The 21,150-nt window shown below is 42.1% G+C and overlaps 1 protein-coding gene across 5 annotated transcripts in view; it reads left to right on the top strand.

Moving 5' to 3' along the window:
- Positions 1–21,150, top strand: part of DNAH3 (dynein axonemal heavy chain 3) — a 95,584-nt gene that overhangs the window by 23,074 nt on the left and 51,360 nt on the right. For all 5 annotated transcript variants that reach the window (XM_088656929.1, XM_035131636.3, XM_088656928.1 and 2 more), the window contains 18 exons: positions 436–572; positions 1,026–1,131; positions 1,838–2,016; positions 2,398–2,582; positions 3,582–3,705; positions 4,116–4,269; positions 5,586–5,730; positions 6,203–6,414; positions 8,984–9,075; positions 10,925–11,039; positions 12,227–12,343; positions 13,961–14,140; positions 14,887–15,023; positions 16,542–16,743; positions 18,466–18,558; positions 19,467–19,577; positions 20,132–20,246; positions 20,576–20,774. In XM_088656929.1, coding sequence (XP_088513055.1) covers positions 436–572; positions 1,026–1,131; positions 1,838–2,016; positions 2,398–2,582; positions 3,582–3,705; positions 4,116–4,269; positions 5,586–5,730; positions 6,203–6,414; positions 8,984–9,075; positions 10,925–11,039; positions 12,227–12,343; positions 13,961–14,140; positions 14,887–15,023; positions 16,542–16,743; positions 18,466–18,558; positions 19,467–19,577; positions 20,132–20,246; positions 20,576–20,774 — 2,603 coding nt within the window. The remainder of the gene's footprint in view (positions 1–435; positions 573–1,025; positions 1,132–1,837; positions 2,017–2,397; positions 2,583–3,581; positions 3,706–4,115; positions 4,270–5,585; positions 5,731–6,202; positions 6,415–8,983; positions 9,076–10,924; positions 11,040–12,226; positions 12,344–13,960; positions 14,141–14,886; positions 15,024–16,541; positions 16,744–18,465; positions 18,559–19,466; positions 19,578–20,131; positions 20,247–20,575; positions 20,775–21,150) is intronic.

Below are 21,150 nucleotides of genomic sequence, written 5' to 3'. Positions count from 1 at the left end.
TTTTATTGTAATTATTTGTATGTTTAAAACAGTTTTTATATGTATATACTGTTTTAATTCTACCAATGTTTGTTTTAAAATGATGGGGGGTTTTCTATGTTTTTAGCAATTCTTGTTTTTATCTGTAAACCACCTTGAGGTCCCGTCAGAGGAAAAGGCTGAGTATAACTAAATATATAATAACAACACTAACAACAACAACAACAACAACAACAACAACAACTGTAACTTAGTTTCTAGTATGCTATCATATGATTGTGCTATCGTTTAATCATTTACAGTAGCGTATCAAATGAATTCTAGGATATTATAGGAGCCAAAAAACTATAGTGTAATTCCCCAAATTTTAGGCAAGAAACAAGCATTTTCTCTAAGATGCATTCATACAGTGTTTATCCCTTTCTGCTCACTATGGTTCTTGCCTCCTCTTTCTAGGTACAAGTTAAACTATTCCCAGAATTAAAAGGGGATGACCTAATTCTTCGTACTGTCCAAGCAGATGAATCATTGGTTTCAGAATATGTGAACAAAACTGCTGAGATATTTAATCGCAATCTTGTTGGTCCGCGAAAGTGAGCATATGCTGGTAGTTTTCTCGATCAAATAGTTGAAAACCTGCTCCTTGATCTCAGGAACCAAAATCTGGCCTCAGTATCTTAAGAAGCATCCAAATGCATATTGAACAGGGGGAAAGCCAAACAACTTCCCAAAATGTATAGTAGATTTCCCAGACATTGCGTTCTTTCATTTTTTGTCTCAACAATGGAAATGACTTGGGAGAAAATCATGCAATATTGTTATTCATACTGCAAATACTGGTCTGGAGGCACATGAGGTCACCATTTTGCTGAAGCAAATCAGATCTGGGTCTGGTCAGTGCCTGAATGTGTGACTGCCTGAGAACCACATTTATGCCACTTTGAATTCCATGCATAAAAGTACATAAAAACATTTATTCATTACCATTGATCCTGTTCTGGAGAATTTATGTTTCTTTTATCTCCCCCCCTCCCCTTGTGTTTAAGATACTTAAGCGTGTACCAGAAGTACAGCGATCTCTTGAATAACAATGCAGAAAATGACGTGACTGAGTTTTTAAGCAAAAGACATGAGCTGGATGATTTTGTGGAGGTAATGACTTATAGCATAACTAAAAGCTGATTTACAAATGTATCCTGGAGAAATTTTCATTTGGAGGTCATGACTGCAAGGAGGTCAACCTGCACTTCTGGATCAGCACTTTCAAGCAAGATCAGGTGTGCAGAAAGCCAGGCCTGTGGAGAAAGGCACAACCTTGTTTATGGCTTTTGAGCACAAGCAACACCATGGGGTTTCTTTGCAATGGACTGCATGAGTGTACTAAGGGACCTGAGAAAGGTTTTTATAAGATGCATAGATATTGCAACAGACACTTAATGCCCTTGTGTTGGAGAGGATGCCCCATTATAGAGACAAATCAACACATGCAGTGGGAGTGTCCTACACAAACACTATGCAATAGAACGAAATATCAAATTTCCCCTCATCTCTCTCCCCCTCTCTCTCCTTTTCCCCAACCACATAATGCATATGATAACAGTGTCTCATAGTCCTACTGAATGTAAATGAATTGGTGAAAAAGACTATGAATTGAAAGTGAAGACACCATATGTACTTTCCTTTGTTTGTTTGTTACACAAGAAAAGCATGAATAAAAAACTAATTAAAAGAAAGAAAAGAAACACATTTGTAGACTGCTCTTTTCTCATTTTCAACATGTCTGAAATAGCCTAAGATAATGTGATTGTTGTTAATGTTGTTGTCACCATATAACCATGGCAATGTCATCCATATGCAGAAGATTGATGGTTTGACGAAACTGAAAAAAGAAATTGCGTCTCTGCATGTCACAGTCCCTCTGGCCTTGTTCTGCCTCGATGCATTAAAGCTGAATGCGGATCTTTGCTGTCGGACTCAGAAGCTGAAAGACAGGCTGATTGAGTTCCAAGTGGAAGAAAACAGGGAGGTAAACCAGAGGTATGTGCAAATAAATGGGGCATGACCATGATTTTTTTGGGGGGGAATCTGTCCATTTTGGTTTCTCTCTGCCCCCCCCCCCCACTTTTAAGTTCAGTTCTCCACATTGCCACAACAGATTGTGGATCCTTTTTATATTTTTAAAGAAGTCCTTATGACAACGAACCACATTTTAGTACAGATTTCTCTTAATATACACATTTTAATGCAATCACACTCTCACACACACACTGATGGCTGATGTAACATAGTTTTGTATGTCACTTTGCCTAACACATTTGTTTGTTTGTGCAAATATTTATATACCACTATATCATAAAAAAAATTCATTCATTGTGATAGATGTTTAACAACATGTCCCTCTTCTGTTTCCAACTGTAGCATTTGCAACCAGTACAGCATAATTGCAGACAAAGTCAGTGATGTGCCAATGACCACTGAGGAGCTGGTTGAGACCACGGCCTATTTGAAAAAATCCAGTGACGTCACTGTCTTTAAGTTGCGTCGTGAAATCAGGGAAGCTATCTACAGACTGGAATTCCTGATGGACTATGCTGATCTTCCTTGTACGTTTTTGAAAAGAAAAATACAACAAAGGAAGAATCCAAGCTAAGGGCTGGTCTTAGGACTGTCACCCAGCTAAACAAATCTTAGTTGATGAATTGCATGAGGTTTAATTGATTCATTTGTTAAATTTGCTCATGAGGGAAATTAATAATTCTGAAGCAATGTTTTAAAATAATCCTTTATTTGTTTTTAAGTGATACTGAAATATACTTGGAGTCGAGAGTGAATTTCATGCTCTTTATCCAGCTTGTAGTAGCAATAGAGGAAGAAGAGAAGAATGGCTCTTTCCCCAAAAACGTCTGCTTATATACATTATTTACACAATGGGCCTTGCGTGATTGGCTACTTCAGGGCTGCACCTGTGGGCCAATCAGGTTGCGGATTGACTTCAGCCAGCAGCCTGATTGGCTGCTCCTGCAGGTCAATCAGGTTGCTGATTAACTTCCACCTGGAGCTGGATTGGGTGGTTCCTGCGGACCAATCAGACTGCTGCATTCTGGATCCTATTGTTCTAGGATCCAGCTCAGTACATAACAGATACATACACCTGTGAACATGAGAAGGGAGGGCACCTATTTTAGTAGGGTGCTTTCAATCTGCCATTTTTATGAGAGCCAGTATGGTGTAATGTAGAGTATTGTTCTAGGACCTGGAAGACCAGAGTTCAAATTTCCACTTCAGCCAGGAAGTTTACTGGGTGACCTTGGGCCAGTACCTCACAATGCTGTTGTTGGGATTAATTGAGTAGGGGGAGAATAATATACGCCACCTTGAGCTCCTTAAACAGGAAGGTGGGATAGAAATGCAATAAATAAAAAATAAACACCGTACTTGCATTAAAAACCAGAGCTCAGTCAAATATTTTGTTAGCTTTCAACTTAGTTTATTTGAGTTAGCTTTTTAGTGCAGCAGCATCACAAAATGATGTACGAAGGAGTGCAAGAATAGCCCCAGCAGAACAGATGTGCAGATTAATTTAAGGTATAATATTTTCCTAGATGATGATATAAAGCTGAACAGTACTGTTCTGCATTGGCCGGATGAGATTGAGGTCATCTTTGACTCCGCAAGGAATCAGCTGATGAACAGACGGGATCATGTGGAGCTCTGTCTCATCAAAAGGTAAGTTACTAACTTAGGAGTGGGTTGCCTCAGAAACTGCCGCCTCCCATTTGAACCTTCCCAAACTATTAAGATGGGCCTTGGTAGCCCTACCATTGGGAAAAGTGAGCCAAGTAGATTACTGCAACACGTTATACATAGGGCTGCCTTTGAAGACTGTTCGGAAACTTCAGCAGATGCATAATTCGGCAGCCAGGTTGCTCACCCTCTGCTTTGCGAAGTTAAGTTAAGGGTCCATTGTTTATTTATTCAATCTAGGCATTTTATATCCCACTTTTCTTTAACAGACTAACAAAACCTCCAAGTGACTTCATTCTTCACTTCACTTACTGATTTTTTGGGGGTTTTTTTTAAATTGAGGAGCAAGCTATAAGATGAGTGAATGCTTTGCTGTCTTTACTTATAACCAGGTGCTCTGAATTCGAGGCTATCCTAGAAAATTATAACAGAGAAGTCGAAAGCTTCCGAAAGAAGGATGTCATGACTATGGAAGAAATGAAGAACAACGTTGAAAAGTTTAATGAGTTGTCTAAGAATTTGGACGCTGCTCTTTCTGAATATGAAGTTAGTCTCTCTGTAGCTTAAAATTTGCAAATGCTTACTTAGCATTATCCTACCCATGCCTGCTCCATAGTAGGTCCTACTGAATTCAATGGGGCTTACTGCCAGATAAGTGAGGTTAGGGTTGCAGCCTTACAGTGCCAGCCTGTGCATGTTTATGCAGAAGTGAGCTCCTCTGGTTTGCATCCATCTATTCACAGTAGACCCATTAAAATAATTGGACCTAAGCTAATCATGCCTATTGATTTCAATGGCTCTACTATTCTGAATATGTCTGATAGTGAGTGCGATTATGAAGCCTAAGGTATTGAGAATGGTTGACCAGTGGTCTTTTCTGGAACACAATTGTGTTCACAGCACCTAGCTTTGAATGGTTTTTTTATTTACAGTATTAATATTTATCATTGCAAAAGAGTTTGTGACACTTCACAAAGTGCAAGAGGGCAGGTCTCTGTCCTGAGGAGCTCACAGTTCAACCCAAGTGAAGCAACAGAGGGAGGGGAACATAAGAACCTGCTGGATTAGGCCAATGGTAGGGTTACCAGACATCCCCGGTTCCCGGAGACAGCCCCCAGATTTGCAAATCTGTCCCCGGACAAATTCCGTCTCTGGAATGTCCCGAGATTTGCAAATCTGTCCCCGGGAAATGTGGCAGCAGCAGCCTCAGCAGCCTGGAACTAGCCTGGTAGCGCAGTTGGCTCTGCCTGGCTTCAGGAGCTGCTCACTGCTGTGGCGCCCACAATTTTTCCTTGCCAGAAGTCCCCATATGATGTGTCTTGTGCACAACACATCATATGGGGACTTCTGGTGAGGAAAAAACGGCAAGTGCCATGGCAGCGGGCAGCTAGCAGCTCCTGAAGCCAGCCAGAGCCAACTGCACTACAAGGCTGGCTCCTCCACCACTGCAGAAGGGGAACTGGGGATGTCTGGTGGTACAGATCTCCTGCCCCCTTCCCCTATGACTTCCGAGCATCCCCTAGTCTCCTGCCCCCTTCCCCCTTTGTTTTGACTGATCGGGGGAGGCTCGGGAGTCACGGGCGGGCGGCACTCCGTTGCCCAGGTTTTTTTAAACTCTGTGCATTTATGTTTCACAGTGTGCGAAAGAAGGGCTTTGCATCTTTATACAATATGCACGTGTGCTTGGGCCCAGGGTCTTTTTGCCTTACCATCCCCACTACTGACTCCCTGTTGCTACTCAGCTTCAATAAAAAATAAAAAAAATATTGTCCCCGGATAAATCTGGTAACCATACAATGGCCCATCTAGTCCAGCATCCTAGTCACACAGCAGCTACCCAGATGCTTGTGTGTTTGTTACAGGCTATTAATAAGGAAGAGGAGCTACTGGAACGAGAGAAAAGCCAGTTTCCACTGCTGCAGACTATCATCACAAACAAAATACCTTTTGAACAGCTTTGGGTGACTGCTTACAACTTCCATACGAAGTCTGAGGAATGGATGAATGGTGAGGTTTTTCCTACACGAAGATAAGTTGCTTGCAATTGAGTTGGGTGTCTTAAAAAAATATGTTTACTGATTTTTATGGGAGAAAATAAAATGTGTGCTCCCTTCCCAAAAAGCAGAAGATATAATAATAATAATAATAATAATAATAATAATAATAATAATAATATTGGTAATATCATCTGAAGGCATTTCTAAAATGAAATTGCCCTCATTTGTCAGAAAGTAATGTCCCATTTTCTTTTCTCTGCAGCTATGTGTACAGCACCTGTCTTGAGGTAGGATATCTCTGAGCCTGAGATATTCCTGCATGGCCATGTATTATTTAAGGCAGTGCTTTTGGTATTTAACTAGGAGTTACTGATTTTGGCTTTGGTTTTGTTACAGTGCCTTCAACACCTGCCAGTAAATCTTTGCAGAGAAAACTTGGCTTTTGAGATTTACAAAACGCTTGTTTTCTTTTTCACATGCAGGACCTCTCCTACATCTGAACGCTGAAGAAATCAGTGAAGAGGTTGCCACCATGTGGCGGACAATGTACAAACTGACAAAGACCTTAATAGATCAACCTGGACCGAAGCGTTTAGCAGAGAACGTGAAATTTAAGATTGACAAGTTCAAGCAACATCTTCCTGTCCTCTCTATTGCTTGCAATCGAGGGATGAAGGATAGGCATTGGGAGCAGGTAGCGATGGGCTCAGTACTGCATGTTTGCACATCAGTTTGCATACGAAGTCCTTGTGAAAATTGATCAGCATTTTAGTTTCAATTTCTCCTGTGTTTGTGTGCATTTTTGCCTAATATACTTGGCCACAGTAGTTCATGCACTGGTTACTTCAAGACTGGATTACTACAATGTGCTTCATGTGGGGCTTCCCTTGCACCTGATCCAGAAACTGCAGTTAGTATGGACAAGTGAGGACTTGTCAGCATCTAACACCTGTGCTCAGAGATCTGCACTGGTTGCCGATTTGCTACTGAGTCAGGTTCAAGGTATAACTATTAATACATGAAGCCCAGAACAACTTGGACCCAGTTTCCCTGTGAAACTTTAACCCATATATGCAGTTGACTTGTAGACCTGGCACTGCCAATCTTTTAGTGTGGCAGCATCCAGGGGCGTAGGAAGATAGGGGTGCTGGGTGCGGGGCGCCCCAGGTGGCACGATCCCAGGGGTGCCATTGTGGCTGCCTGCCCCGCCCCCAAAACGCCCGTCCCGCCCTCAAAACGCACGCACGCCCCTGCGCACGGCGCATCCCGCCCCAAAACACGCGCCATGCCCCCAAAACACATGTCCCGCCCCTGCACGTGGTGCGTCCCACCCCCAGAACGAGCGCCATGTGCCTGGGGGCAGCACGCATGCTCTCCACCCTGTCAGCATCTACACTTTGGAACTCCCTGCCTATTGAAAACCAGGCAGGTGCTTTCATTGTACCCTTTTTGGCACCTGCTAAAAATTTTTTTGTTCAGACAAGCCTACCTAGATATCTAGAATGTTGATGTCTTCTTTAATCGGTTTTTATTTATCACTGATATTAATGTTTTGCATATTTAAAGTAGTTTTTTAACTGTTTTAACCAATAATTTTATTGCTTTGTTCTTTTGTAAACTGCTTTGAAGGGTTTTTTTATTTAGAAAATCAAGAGTATAAATTTCATTAAAAAATAAAAATAATATACACATTTTAAAACTAATATATGCATTTTTATGCACACTTTACCTTAGTATATGCATTTTTGTACACATTGCTTGGCTGGAGCAGAGCACTGCAAAACTTTTGAGGTGTGGATTTCAAAGGACAGCTGAGTTCCAGTTTGTGTATTCTTTTGTAAAGACAAGAACACATTCCCCTCAGCCAAAACGTCGTCCAAGAGTGAGCACTTCCTCTCTGTATAAGTGATTAGGCTCTGACCGGATAAAGAACTCAAACTCGGAGTATGATCTCTGCCAAAGCCGTTAATGCTCAGATCAGTACGGTGCATAGGCAAAATAAGGTTCAGATGCACAGCAGGAGCTAACACATGACTAAGCAGACTAAGACGTTGATCCAACAAGCAACATACCACCTTGGGTCCCACTTCTTTATGCTCCTCTTTACCCTGTTTTGGGCATTTGGGATGTGTATTTTTAGGACCCACCCTATTTTTGTAATCCTAAATTGTTTTAAACCATTTTGGATTTTTGTGCAACACTGCATTTTAATATGAATGTTGTGTTTTAATTGTGACATGCCCTGGAACCTTAGGGTGAAGGGTTGGAAAGATAGTGTGCTTTTAATGATCATTAATTGTAAGGGAAGAGGCAGGGCAAGCAGGCAAGCAAATGGAAACTTCTTCTTGAGGGATGGACCTGAGCCATCTGTTCATGCCTGCGCTGGCATCTCGGTGATCTAGGCGATGGCAGAGGCAGCAACTACTGCTCAGAACCAGATTGAGCACCTGACTCTTCCTGAGTGGATGGGCTAGGGGAAGGTGCCAGAGGAGGGGGCGAGATCAGAGCCAAAGCAAGCACAAATATGGGGGTGAAGAGGGCACAGGGTGCCTGGGCAATGTAGGAAGGGAAGGGGTAAAGTGGAGCACTGGGAGACCCTTCCCACGGAGATCCTTCCCGGGATCTGACTTCTCCTTCATAATTCCCTCCCTCTTTTAAGGTCATGACACAGCCCATTCCTAAACACTGGTCCCGTCTCCAAACAGTTCCTCCAACTCTCTCCCTTTCCGAGCAGCTTCTCCTCGGTGTCTCTTTGGGACTCAGGAAAGAAGGTGTCACTCTCATAAGAAGTTATTATTTTTTAAAATAAAATTAAGGCCCCTTAAAATGCTCAAAATGGCATGGGCATGATTGAGCAGAGGGAAAGTGTTATTGTTATCATTCATGTCAACTGCATTAGCCAACTGTAGTGTAGACTTTTAATGCATTCTACAGGACAGGGCCAATGACACGAAAGGTTCCATTTTGTGTTGATATCAAATAAGCCTCACCAAGTCGGGGGTCTATTGCTTTGGGATGTTTTATGAGAAACAATTAGCTAAGCAAATGAAGTCTTTAAACCCCAGAAAAGGACATCATAATATACAACACACACGTTGTTGGCATGTGTTTCACTGCAATTATGATTTCGGTTTGATAAATATGTCTACGGATATGGAGAGTAATATGAATTTCAGTAATTCTTACAACAGGCCCATAAGATGGACCAGTATTCCATGCCCGTACAAACCCCTTTTCTGTGTTTTGTCAATTTTTCCCCCCAGATAAGTGAAATAGTTGGATATGAGATAAGACCTGATGAAACTACATCACTCATGAACATGTTGGAATATGGTCTATCAAAATACATTGATAAGTAAGAAGATAACACCCAGATCTTTTAGTCTGGTTAATATTTGTTGCATGCATTAACAACATTAGAGTTTGATTTCTAGTTGATATTTCCGGAAACTGTTTAAAACCTTGTAATTCTGCCCACTGCCCCTGTTATTTTTTGTGTGGAATATTAGGAAACTCTTTAGAATCGAATCAGAACTTTTCAGTAAAAAATGTATGTGGGGAGACATCTTGTTTTGCTCCAGAACAATGTGGAGCTAGTTCATGCAATTCTTGTGCCCATTGTGCTCCAACATGTGTGCATCTGAAAATGCACTCAAAGCCTAATAGTGTGGTCCTATTGTATATTTACTCAAAAATGAGCCCCACTGTGTCATTAGTAAGTGTTGGTTACAGGTAGGTAGCCGTGTTGGTCTGGATCGAAGTAAAATAAAAAAATTCCTTCAGTAGCACCTTAAAGACCAACTAAGTTTTTATTTTGGTATGAGCTTTCGTGTGCATGCACTCCACAAGGGAGGGTATCTGTGCACTCCACAAGGGAGGGTATCTGAAGAAGTGTGCATGCACACGAAAGCTCATACCAAAATAAAAACTTAGTTGGTCTTTAAGGTGCTACTGAAGGAATTTTTTTATTTTATTAGTAAGTGTGTTTGGGATTGTAACCTAAGGGTACAATCCTATGCATTCTTGCTTGGGAGTAAGTCCTATTGAACATGAAATGGGCCTGATGTGTAGGGTTGCTTACTATTTGCATCTTTTTAAAAAACCATACACTTGAAATGCAGAAATGCATATAATGTCATGCATAGTTTCCCCATTAACCCCCTATTTCAAGCAGGAGCCCAGTGTGGGAAGGTGCAGGTCAGGCAAAGAAAGAGAAAACTTCCTAGCACCAGAATCTTCCATTCTTTTTTCCTTTGTTCATTTAAAGCAGTGGTTTTCAACCAGTGTACCATGGCATCCTGTTCTCTGTCCCACTTCCCTTCCCTTCCTTCCTCTGATGCCTTCTCATGTCTCTGCCTCCCAAAGGCTTGCACAGCTGTTTGTTGCAGCAACCCTTGCTACAAGCTCCCCAGGCGAATGGTGCCTCTGGGGCTGGCCAGGGGGTGCTTCCCAGTGGGGCAGTGTGAGGAGGCACCTCTCTTTGGAGCAAGGGAGGGTGGAGCTCAGAGTCTAGGGGCAGCAGCTGCTGCTACCCAGAGGACTCCAAAGGAGAGGGAAGAAGAGGAAGGCTGAGGAAACACTCCACAAGGGAGGGTGTTTGAAAAGGGGTGAGGGCCTGCCAGCTCTGCAGGCAAGTGGTGACATAACTGGGCCCCTGAGCCCCACAGGGGTGCCGCAGAAAGAATGTAGTTGGTCAAGAGAGCAGTGGACCCAAAAAGGTTGAAAACCTCCAATTTAAAGCACTACTGTATTTGCCTTTAAAAAATTATTGAGCTGAGGGTCAGGACCATGGAGAGCTCTCTGTGGCGGAAGCTTCTCCAGATAACAGCCGTCTTCTCTGGACACACCTCCATTTGCTGTGGACTCACTGTAATTCCAGTGCTGGATTTTTAATCCATCTTCATACAACATGATTCAAAATACATTTGCATCCTGTGCTTTGTTATAAAACTTGTTTGTTCTGTTGTTTCTCAAACCAGCTTCACACTCTCACGATGACAGTCTCTAAGTCAATTAAAATCCCTCCAGACTTCAACTCCCAATCAGCCTACTTGGCCATTGGTCACTGATGGGTGTGTGTGTGTGTAGTTCAGTGACATCTAGAAGACCAAAGGTCCCCCACCCCGGCTTTAGATAATTGCAGCTTTGACTGAGTAAATCAATTTTAAACTCACATCTTTGCTTTATTTTCCATTTTCATTTAGACTAGAGCCTATTGGAGCAGCAGCTAGCAAGGAGTACTCCCTAGAGAAAAACCTGGATAAAATGAAATCAGAATGGGCAAATATCTGTTTCACTTTTGTAAAATACAGGGACACAGTGAGTACATTTTCTGCGATCGAGCAACTGTGCTTGGGACAATAGTTATTTTCTCAGTTATGTTACTTTACTGAGGATCAGTGGGTTTGTTTCTGGTTGAATGACGGCTGTCCAGAGCTGCTGGAATCTGTGTGTTGCTGCCCCAGTGGGGAACCAGTGAACCGGAGGTGGCAGTTTCCTTAGACTGCACCTACCCAAGCTGGTCCATAGCTGCCAAGTTTTCCCTTTTCTCGCGAGGAAGCCTATTCAGCATAAGGGAAAATCCCTTAAAAAAAGGGATAACTTGGCAGCTATGAGCTGGCCACCAGGTCTTCATGGGCAGGAAGGAATATAAAAGGGCTTCCTTTTCCAGCTGAGCCTTGACTGAACCACAAGGTCTCCTGACCACTGGCATGTACCTGTATTCTTTGGCCCTGGCACCTGGCTTGTTCTTCAGTCCTTCTTGGTTTGCCCCCCAGTCCTGGCTTGCTCTTTAGTCCCTGGCTTGTCCTTCAGTCCTGCATTACTAATTAGTTCTGTCCATTGGCTTGGCTCACAGCTGACTCCTCAATCACCTGAGGCTGCTGCCCATTGCCAGTCTGACCGGTGTGCCTTTGCTTGCTTGCTTGTTTGTTTGTTTGTTTGTTTGTGATATAACCACTTCCACGTAGCAGCTCTGAAAACAGAGGCTGCTATTTGTATGCCTATTGCTGTTTGTATTGGCTGGAGATTCTCTACCCCAGCACCATGCATTCTTGTAATATATGGTAAATGGGAAAAGAGCAGGTTACCCACATGTAATGGCAGCAAAATTGTAAACCTGGCAGCAAGAGTCTTTTGGGGAAGAATAGGAGTGTTTGTATCATCATTCCATCTATTTCTGATGTTCAGGCTGTGAGTGTGATTGCTTATATAGTCATAAGAACATTGGAAGAACCTGCTGGGTCAGGCCAATGGTCTACCAGTGCAACATCCTGTTCTCACAGGGGCCAACCAGATGCCCCAATGGGAAGCCCCAAACCAGGACCTCAACAGCACTCACTGGTGATTCCCAGCAACTAGTATTCAAACTAGGAGTAGAAAAGAGGGAGCGGAGTGCTTCAAGGTGTGTCCAGAAACAACATATTGCTGCAGGCCCTACTTGTGCATAACACAGTGATAATGGGGTTTTAAATAAGTTGCCTCAACTAAGTGTGGCTTATTTGCAGGACACCAGCATTCTGTCTGCAATCGACGACATCCAGCTTCTGCTGGATGATCACATTATCAAGACCCAGACAATGTGTGGTTCTCCATTCATCAAACCGATAGAGGGTGAATGCCGGGTAAGGAGAAACAGGGTTGTCTGTGTTTCTGTGTGCCTCTATGGCTTGCTATGCAATGCATTAGCATAAGAACATTCCCCATGACGTATTGGGATGGGGTGAGCAGCTTGCTTATTGGGAAGATGGGACACAGGAATCTGCATTCTACAGTACATCTAAAGCCAAAAGTGGAAAATCTGTGGCCCTCCAAATGTTGCTGAAGTACAACTCCCATCAGCCCCAGCCAACATGGCTAGTGGTCAGGGATGATGGGAGTTCTGGCTCAGCGACATCGGGTATAATAGATCACACTGGGGAACTGTATAACACACCCCTGTTCTTGCTGCAATATATACCACACTCTGCTTTTTAAAAAACAACATCCCAAACAAGGCTAGCCATCAGATCTCTTAGCAAAAAGCACAATTCTGTAACATTCTCTGATATGCAGTCAGCACATTTAGAAAGTCTGTTAGTTGGTATGTCAGGCTGTAAGCCTAAGCCCATTTCTCTTGGAGTAAACCCCATTGAATTCAGTAGGACTTACTTCTGAGTAGACAGGGTTAGGATTGCAGCTTGAGGTATTCAGAGAAGAGCCACTGAAAATAATGAGTATAATTTTAACCGGTCTATTTTGAGTAAAACTTAGCTGACTACCGCTCTGCAACTGTACAGTACTCTGGTGCCTGCATTACAGAACCTGTCTGTAGCCACTTGACATTTAAGAAATCCACACAATTTTGAGTATTGTTTTTGGTGATTTCCCCTGCTGTTTAGTGTGATTTATGTGCTTGGTTGAATTTGAGGCTTCCCAATGTGACTTACTGATGAAAGGAGGAGCGAAAAATAATGGATTGTCAAAGGGCTGCTCCAACCAAGAGTCCAAAGGGCTTTTCCTATTAATATTTGATCATGGGCTGAAGCATTACCTTTAACTTTGACAGCTTCTTAGTGCTTCCTCGCCCTTAACACAAGATATCTCTCGTTCCTTCTCCAAAATTGCTTTGTTCCTATCTTTCCAGCTGAGCTTCACCCTGTGATGTGAACAGGATAGGTAGTCTGCAAAATACAAACCTGGCACTGCAACTTATGAAAGGCTTTGACAACTTCCAAACAGTAGTTCTGGGAATTGGTTTACTGGAGAGATAAATTGGAATCTTATAGCCCTATAAAATTGCAAATACAGTATAGAAAAAATGGGCTTATGTTTAAACTGACCACTTTAGCAAGGACGCATTCTCTCTCTCTTTTTCTAATAATAATTTTTATTATTTACATTTATACCATTATCACATTCCATTAATTCATCTCATCACCAAAAACATTGCTCAGTCTGAGCTTCTCAAATGACATTGCTGAGGGTCCACTTTATAAACCTTTTTTAAGGGAGGGTGGTTGTTTTTTATAGAAAAAAAGCTATTTCCAAATGATATTTAAAAAACAAGTTTGAGAAGCACTGTTAATCAGTTTTGGGAGGGGAGGATTGTTACAATAGTATGCAGTTTTGTAGGTACACTGATACAACAGGAGATATGAAAGGAGGGGGGGAATGAAGCCTGTTATTTAATGTTGCCTTAAGTCTGCCGAGTGAGAATTAAAAATAGTGCCTTGAAGACCTTTACATTGATCTCTTTACAGAGGTGGGAGGAGAAGCTTGTTGTGATGCAGGAAATTTTAGACAATTGGTTAAAATGCCAGGCAACGTGGCTTTATCTGGAACCCATATTCAGCTCTGAGGACATTATTGCTCAAATGCCAGAGGAGGGAAGGAAGTTTGGAATAGTGGACACATACTGGAAGGACATCATGATGCAAGCAGTAAGTAGACAGTTGCACTTGGGATTCTGCACACACACAAATTGTATAGTCGGAAGGGACCCACAGTGTCATCTAGTCCAACCCCCTACAGTGCAAACATATCACATGCATGCATAGAGCATTTCACTTTCCCTGTAAAAGAAAGATTGCAAGTTTTGAGCCAGGTTGCTACTCACCAACAGTGGTAGGGCTTTAGCAGACAAAATGGTTGGGGTTCTTACACAGCATACCATACCTGTTTGGTACAGTGGCAGCTGTGTGATGTAGCACAGTTCTAGTGTTGCATAGAGACTGGATTCACATTCCTTGCTCAGCTGCAAAGTTTACTCTCGAGTCACTTCTGCTCAGTCTAATCTGTCTCATAGAGTAGTTGAAGTGAGCCTTGGCGAGGCTATCAACATGGCAGGCAGTCTTCTCCCTCCCAAGGTGAGTGTCCTGTTTTGAACGGACAGAGCCCACAAACAACGTGAGAGATATGTGGTCCAGCCAGTGGTAGCAGGAACCAGGTTCAAAGAGAGCCGTCCAGTAAGATACCTGCAGGAAACACAGGAAGTCAGTATGGGCCCAAAATGCAAGAGAATCGAGATGGTCAACTACAAATCTTGTAGAACCATGGGCAAATCGCTAGGTGTGCTAAACTTGTTCTGACTGAGTCCTAGCTGCAAATGATGCTTTGTATCAAGGATGAGGAGCCTTTGGGGGCTCAGCTTCTTTACAATTGTATGCTTTTTTAAAAAACAAAATAGGTGAAAGACACCAGAGTCCTGATCGCCACTGAGCAACCAAAGATGTTGGACAGACTTCAAGAAGCAAATATGCTTTTGGAAGACATCCAGAAGGGTCTGAATACTTACTTGGAGAAAAAAAGGTTATTTTTCCCAAGGTGGGCTCATTAACAGGTTTCAATTTAAAGCAAATCGATTCTCATTAAGAAATTAGATTTGTGGATACACATGGCACAATGACTACACAGGAAGCATTGAGTTCAGAGGCCTTGGACTCTTAGAAATAAGAAGCTGGACTGAGGCTACGGCTATTAAATGAAGAGGCTTATTTCAGGGAACTTTCCTTGCTCACTGTTGCAAACAGACTGATGTTCTCCTTCCAGAATTATTTCTTGAGTCCTGAAGTAGACTAGTCTATACTTAGGCCAGAGTATTCTGGAATGGTGGTCTGGATGAAGAAATGGATCTGCCATAGACATTACGCTGAGCAGTCAAATTAACCAGATTTTAACAACCAGAGCCCTACTGGATCCATTCAAAGGCCTATCTAGTCCAGCATCCTAATTTCCACAGCTGATGCCTCTTGGGAAGCCTACAAGGATGCCACAGTCTTCAGCTGTTGTTCCCCAGCAACTGGTTTTCAGAGGCATGGTCCCCCTGATCACGGACATAACATACACCCACCATGGCCAGTAGCAACTGATTGCCTTATTATCCTCCATGAATTTGAATAATTCCCCCTTTAAAACTAAGTTGTGGCCGTTGCCAACTCCATAGTGGCCGTTGCCAACTCCATAGTTTAGCTATGTGCTGCATGATGGGGTACTTCCTTTTCTCTGTCACATATCTCTGACCAGTGAGCTACACTGAATGACCCTGGGTTCTAGTATTAGGGAGGGAGGGAAGAAAACTCCTCTCTACACACTTTCTATATGACATGCATAATTTTTAAAGCCTTGGTCATTCCTGTCTTACTTTCCTTTTCCTCCCACTTGTACAAAACTCTCTCATACACGGTTACATTTCATTCTGAGTAGTGGTTAGGGAGCAAACAGCAGCCATAAATATCAAGAGGAGATGCAGAAATCTCCTCTGGCTTTTGAGTTGTAGTAAGATGCTACCTACACATTTGCTAAGCTTATTGCCACACAAGAGATAAGCTTCTTTTATCTGGCCCTTAAGACTTACCCCAGGCCACACACCCTCTTCCCAGCTCCAGCTCTAATTAGCCATTTCCCCACTCTCTTTGAGTGTTTTTGTCTGGCTGCAAAGTATTATTGAACTCTGAGAATGCCTGTTGCTTGCCTAGATGGAAGACAGATAAGGGTCTATGAGAGTGTGTAGAAACTATCCTTTTGTACCAAGGTAATATTTGCATAAGTTGTTTTGCTTCACCCACCATTGGCACATCCCCATCCCCCAAGGTTGCCTAGACGAAAATGCAGCCATTTGGTTGAAAGCTCCACACCTCTGACCTACCAGCTGAGATTCTTTTAACTGAAGGAGCAGACATGGGAGCTGGGACTCCCTGTATTTGGCATAAATGCTATTCTGCTGAGCGATGGCCCCTCCCCATTTAGGTCAGGGGTCAATGAAGTGATGACCACCAAACTATGTGACTTCTGTGCCATGAAAATTAATGTGGATGTTAAAAACAACAACCCTATTTTGAACAGATTCTTCTTCCTTTCTAATGACGAGTTGCTGGAGATTTTGTCCGAAACCAAAGATCCTCTCCGAGTGCAGCCACACTTGAAAAAGTGCTTTGAGGGAATCGCAAAACTAGACTTTACGGAGAACATGGAGATTATAGGCATGATCAGCTCAGAGAAGGAAATTGTACCTTTTATCAAGACTATCTACCCAGCACAAGCCAAAGTAACCTTTGCATAGAATTTTCTTGTTTTTCTGTTTCATAGCTTGGCCATAGCAATGTGCTTATTGGGGAATAAGCTCAATGGAAGATGCCAGTTTTTAGATGAAAAAGTGAAGAGCATTGAAAAGTGGTCATTTTGTCCATCATCAATTCTCTTTATCTGGGAGCAGGGCAAACCAGGGCTAGGAATGGGAAAGAAACTCTATTCAGTTTGGATTTTAAAGTGAACCTACATAATTCATACTTTATGAAACAATAAGCAAACTGAATCATAGCCACCCTTCTAAATTAGCATTTATCTGAATTTTGCTGTGCAGTTCTTCAACCAAGTAATGTGCACAAATATGCATGTGTTAGGTAAAATGTGCAAAGAAATGCATATATTAGTGGGTGGAAATACACTTTATTAAGGTGACTTCTTTGTGGAAATGTGTTTGTTGGGCAAAATTCCATTGAAGAGTGTTCTTGTTAGGAGAAATTCTCATTAAAATGCTTGACAAATTTTAATGACAACTTAAACAAAAACTAATTTTCCAACTGATGTTAAATGTGGAGAACTGAAGACAAGGAAAATGGGAAACTGAGAGAAACCAAAATCAATTCACCCATCCCTAGGCAGAGTTGAAGCTGCCCATGCGAGTGCAGTAGGGAGCATTCCTTCCAGGAGAGGCTCAGGGAAGACTCCTCACCCTTCCTGATCATCTGCTGTGTCCCAGTTCTGGTCCTTCTCTGGCTATTCCCTCCTCCCAAGTATCCCTAGTAGCAAAGCCCTCTGATTGGCAGGCAAGGCCTGTTCCACTGGTGCTGGACAGCTACTTTGAGATCTTGTATAGAATGTCCTGGGAGACTGAAGTGTTCTCCTACTGGTTTCTCTGTCTTGTGATTCCTGATGATTCCTGAAGGATAAATGGACATAAATCTGACACCAGGAATCACAAGACAGAGAAACCAGTAGGAGAACACTTCAGTCTCACAGGACCTGCTATACAAGATCTCAAAGTAGCTGTCTTATTACAGAAAATTTTCAGAAACAGACTGGAAAGAGAAGTTGCTGAATTGCAACTCATTACCGAGCTTAAAACCATGGAGACACCTGGTCTGAATAAGGACATTGGATTCTTATTTCATTATACATGATAAAGCTTTATTTAGCCATCTCACCCCTTGCTTTTTCCTGTAAGACCAATTGCAGTTGTTAACAGTCTTCAACAGGTTTACCACTCCTATCAGCCAATCACCCATTCCCACCACCCTTCTGAGTAATACCCCTCCCCACCCTCTGACTATACATAAGGGTCTGGAGACTTCTGTTTCAGTGTATCTGAAGAAGTGTGCATGCACATGAAAGCTCATACCTATGACACACTTAGTTGGTCTCTAAGGTGCTACTGGAAGGATTTGTTTGTTTGTTTGTTTGTTTGTTTTGACTACGTCAGACCAACACGGCTGCCTACCTGTAACTAGTAACATGTAATATGTCACATATATATATTGCTTAGAAGCATAGATTCCTTTTCATTGAGGGCATTTCCAATTAAAATCTTATTAACAATGAATGTATGAGTTACTGCACAGAACCTGTTCTGTGCCAGCCCTTTGAAACGAACCACATATATGATTCCTCTCCAGTGTTTGGACTTTCTCATTGTGAAAATTCCCATTCAATCATGGTATGGTTTTGGGTTCACAGATCCTTCATTTTCACATTTATCTTTTTTCCTAAGGGCATGGTTGAGAAGTGGCTGTCACAAGTAGAACACATGATGCTGTCCAGTATCAGAAAAGTCATAGAAAGGGGCATCGAAGGATATGATCAGGTAATAAGCAATGATTTGCAGTGACACAGTTGTGCAGGTGAAACTCGGAAAATTAGAATATCTTCGAAAAGTGCATTTATTTCAGTAATGCAACTTATTATTTTTTACTTTTCTTTTGTTTATTTTTTATTTATTTTTCTCCATGGGGCAGGTTCACATGCTTATCATTAAAAAATGTAAGGGATCCCTTCACCAATATTTTATCAAGCCCTGACCTATGTCTTGAAGGTGCAAGATCACTCAGTTAGCAGAACCATATGCTGCAAAGTTTTGTTTAGAGTACCAACATAGATTACAAGTAAGGAATAGCATGTTTGAATACTCAAATAAAAAAAAAATCCTTCTGTATATAGAACACTTGCAAGTTAGGGACACAATTGGTTTTTTTTAATTCAGTTGTAGTGGAGCAATGGAGACAAGTTTTTCCTACTGTCTGGGGATAGGCAATTTGTGGTAATATCACAAATTTTATGGTATGGTTTTTTTTAAGTATACCTAAAATCCTTTGCTTATGAGGGTCCTTCCCACATTTTCTTCAAAAAATTGCTTTGCGCAGGTAACTACCATGGAGTTATAAAAAATTTCAAAAGTAGGGGGACCTCAGTAATGAGCTAATTGGAAAACACTGTTCTATGGAGTCAGGACTTCCCCTTTATTCATATTATAATGTTAATCATTTATGTTGGTGTCTTTTTACATGTGCACGTTTAAATTTGTTGAATGTCACCTAGAGACTGCTGGTATTATTCAAGAAGCAAATAAAATGAAACTAATATCACATTGTAGATCAGGGAAGTTTTGGGAAACATTTCATCCTCCCATTTAGGACCATAGTTTTGCCTTGATATTAAAATCTCAGAGCCCTAGTTGGCCATGGCAGTCTAATGTTATTCGCTTTGTTTTTAAAGGTTCCCCGGAATAAGTGGGTGCTGCAGTGGCCAGGACAAGTAGTTATCTGTGTATCATCCATCTTCTGGACAAAAGAAGTATCAGAAGCCATACAGGGGAAAACTCTACCTGTAAGATTTGGGGGAGGGGATTGCTGTAACATTGGTCTATTAATTTCAATGGGTCTGCTCAGAGGAGGACATAGTTGGAGACAACCCTCTATATATTGTTCAAATACTCTATTGGGCAGAGAGAGATTGACTTGTATTGCATTGATCTGGAAGCAGCTCTGGAAGCCTTTATCAGCTGAAGAGTAGGTTAAAATTACAGTGGTACCTCTACTTACGAATAACTCTACTTACGAATGTTTCTACTTACGAATGGAGCTCCGTCCGCCATCTTGGATGCGGTTTAGATAGGATTTTTTCTACTTGCGAATTTTTAGATAGGGTTGCTTCTACTTACAATTTTTTTCTCCCAATGCATTCCTATGGGATTCGACTTACAATTTTTTTTGACTTACAAATGTGTGTTCAGAACGCATTAAATTTGTAAGTAGAGGTACCACTGTATTTATATGATAAATAATCAGGGACAATCCCCTTAGGGGTTGGGAAAAACACTGCAACATGGTGCTTCAAGTCCTACCTGTTGGTAATAATAACCTTCTTTCCCCCCCCTGCAGGCATTTTTGGAGAAAAGCAACAAACAGATTGGAGAAATTGTTGAACTGGTCAGAGGGAAGCTGTCAGGCGGGGCCCGGCTCACCCTGGGAGCCCTCACGGTCATTGATGTGCATGGTAAATGCCAAGGTCGGGAAGTGGGAGAACAGCAGGATACATAAGAAACTGAAATGCCCCTTCCAGTGAAAGTCAAGAGATGGAAAGAGAGCTAGGGTTATAAATGGAATGAGTATTAGAAATATGGAAGGGGGTCTCAAAAATGCAATCACCCCCGCCCCCACTTCTCAGATGAAGTTGCCTTCAACTGAAAAATTAGCCCATTGATACCCCTAGCTTAGCACTATACTGTCTGGCAGTGGCTTTTTCAGGTTTTCAGACAGGAGTTGAAGCTCAATGTTTGGCTTAAGTGTACTGGTCCATTTGACAAAATATCTTTGTTCCTGCAGCACGGGATGTTGTCGCAAAACTGTCTGAAGACAAGGTTTCAGATCTGAATGATTTCCAGTGGATTTCTCAGCTGAGGTATTACTGGGAACAGGGAGAAGTGATGGTCCGAATGATTACAACTGAAGCCAGATATGGCTATGAGTACCTGGGCAACTCCCTTCGTTTGGTGATAACGCCGCTGACCGACCGATGCTATAGGTAACACCCCTCCCCGCTTTTTTTTTATGTTCATGTTTTTAGTTCACAAGACATGCTCAGAACTGGAATGTCAGCAGGATATATGTTAGGAGTGGTGAACCTGTGGCCCTCCAGATGTTATGGGACTCCAGTTCCCCTTATTGCCATCCAGCATGGCTAGTGGTCAGGTATGAAGGGATCTGGAGTCCATCAACATCTGGAGGACAAAACATTGGCTACCCCGGCTTACACATATGAAGTCCCAGGTGATTGATTAAATGATAGATGATAGATGATAGATAGATAGATAGATAGATAGATAGATAGATAGATAGATAGATAGATGATAGGTAGATAGATAGATAGATGAAGGTAAAGGGACCCCTGACAATTAAGT

The sequence above is a fragment of the Zootoca vivipara genome, chromosome 13, assembly GCF_965207765.1.
Source record: "Zootoca vivipara chromosome 13, rZooViv2.hap1.1, whole genome shotgun sequence".
NCBI lineage: Eukaryota > Metazoa > Chordata > Lepidosauria > Squamata > Lacertidae > Zootoca > Zootoca vivipara.
Note: the sequence above shows the minus strand (reverse complement) of the source record. Positions and strands in the feature narration are given on the sequence as shown.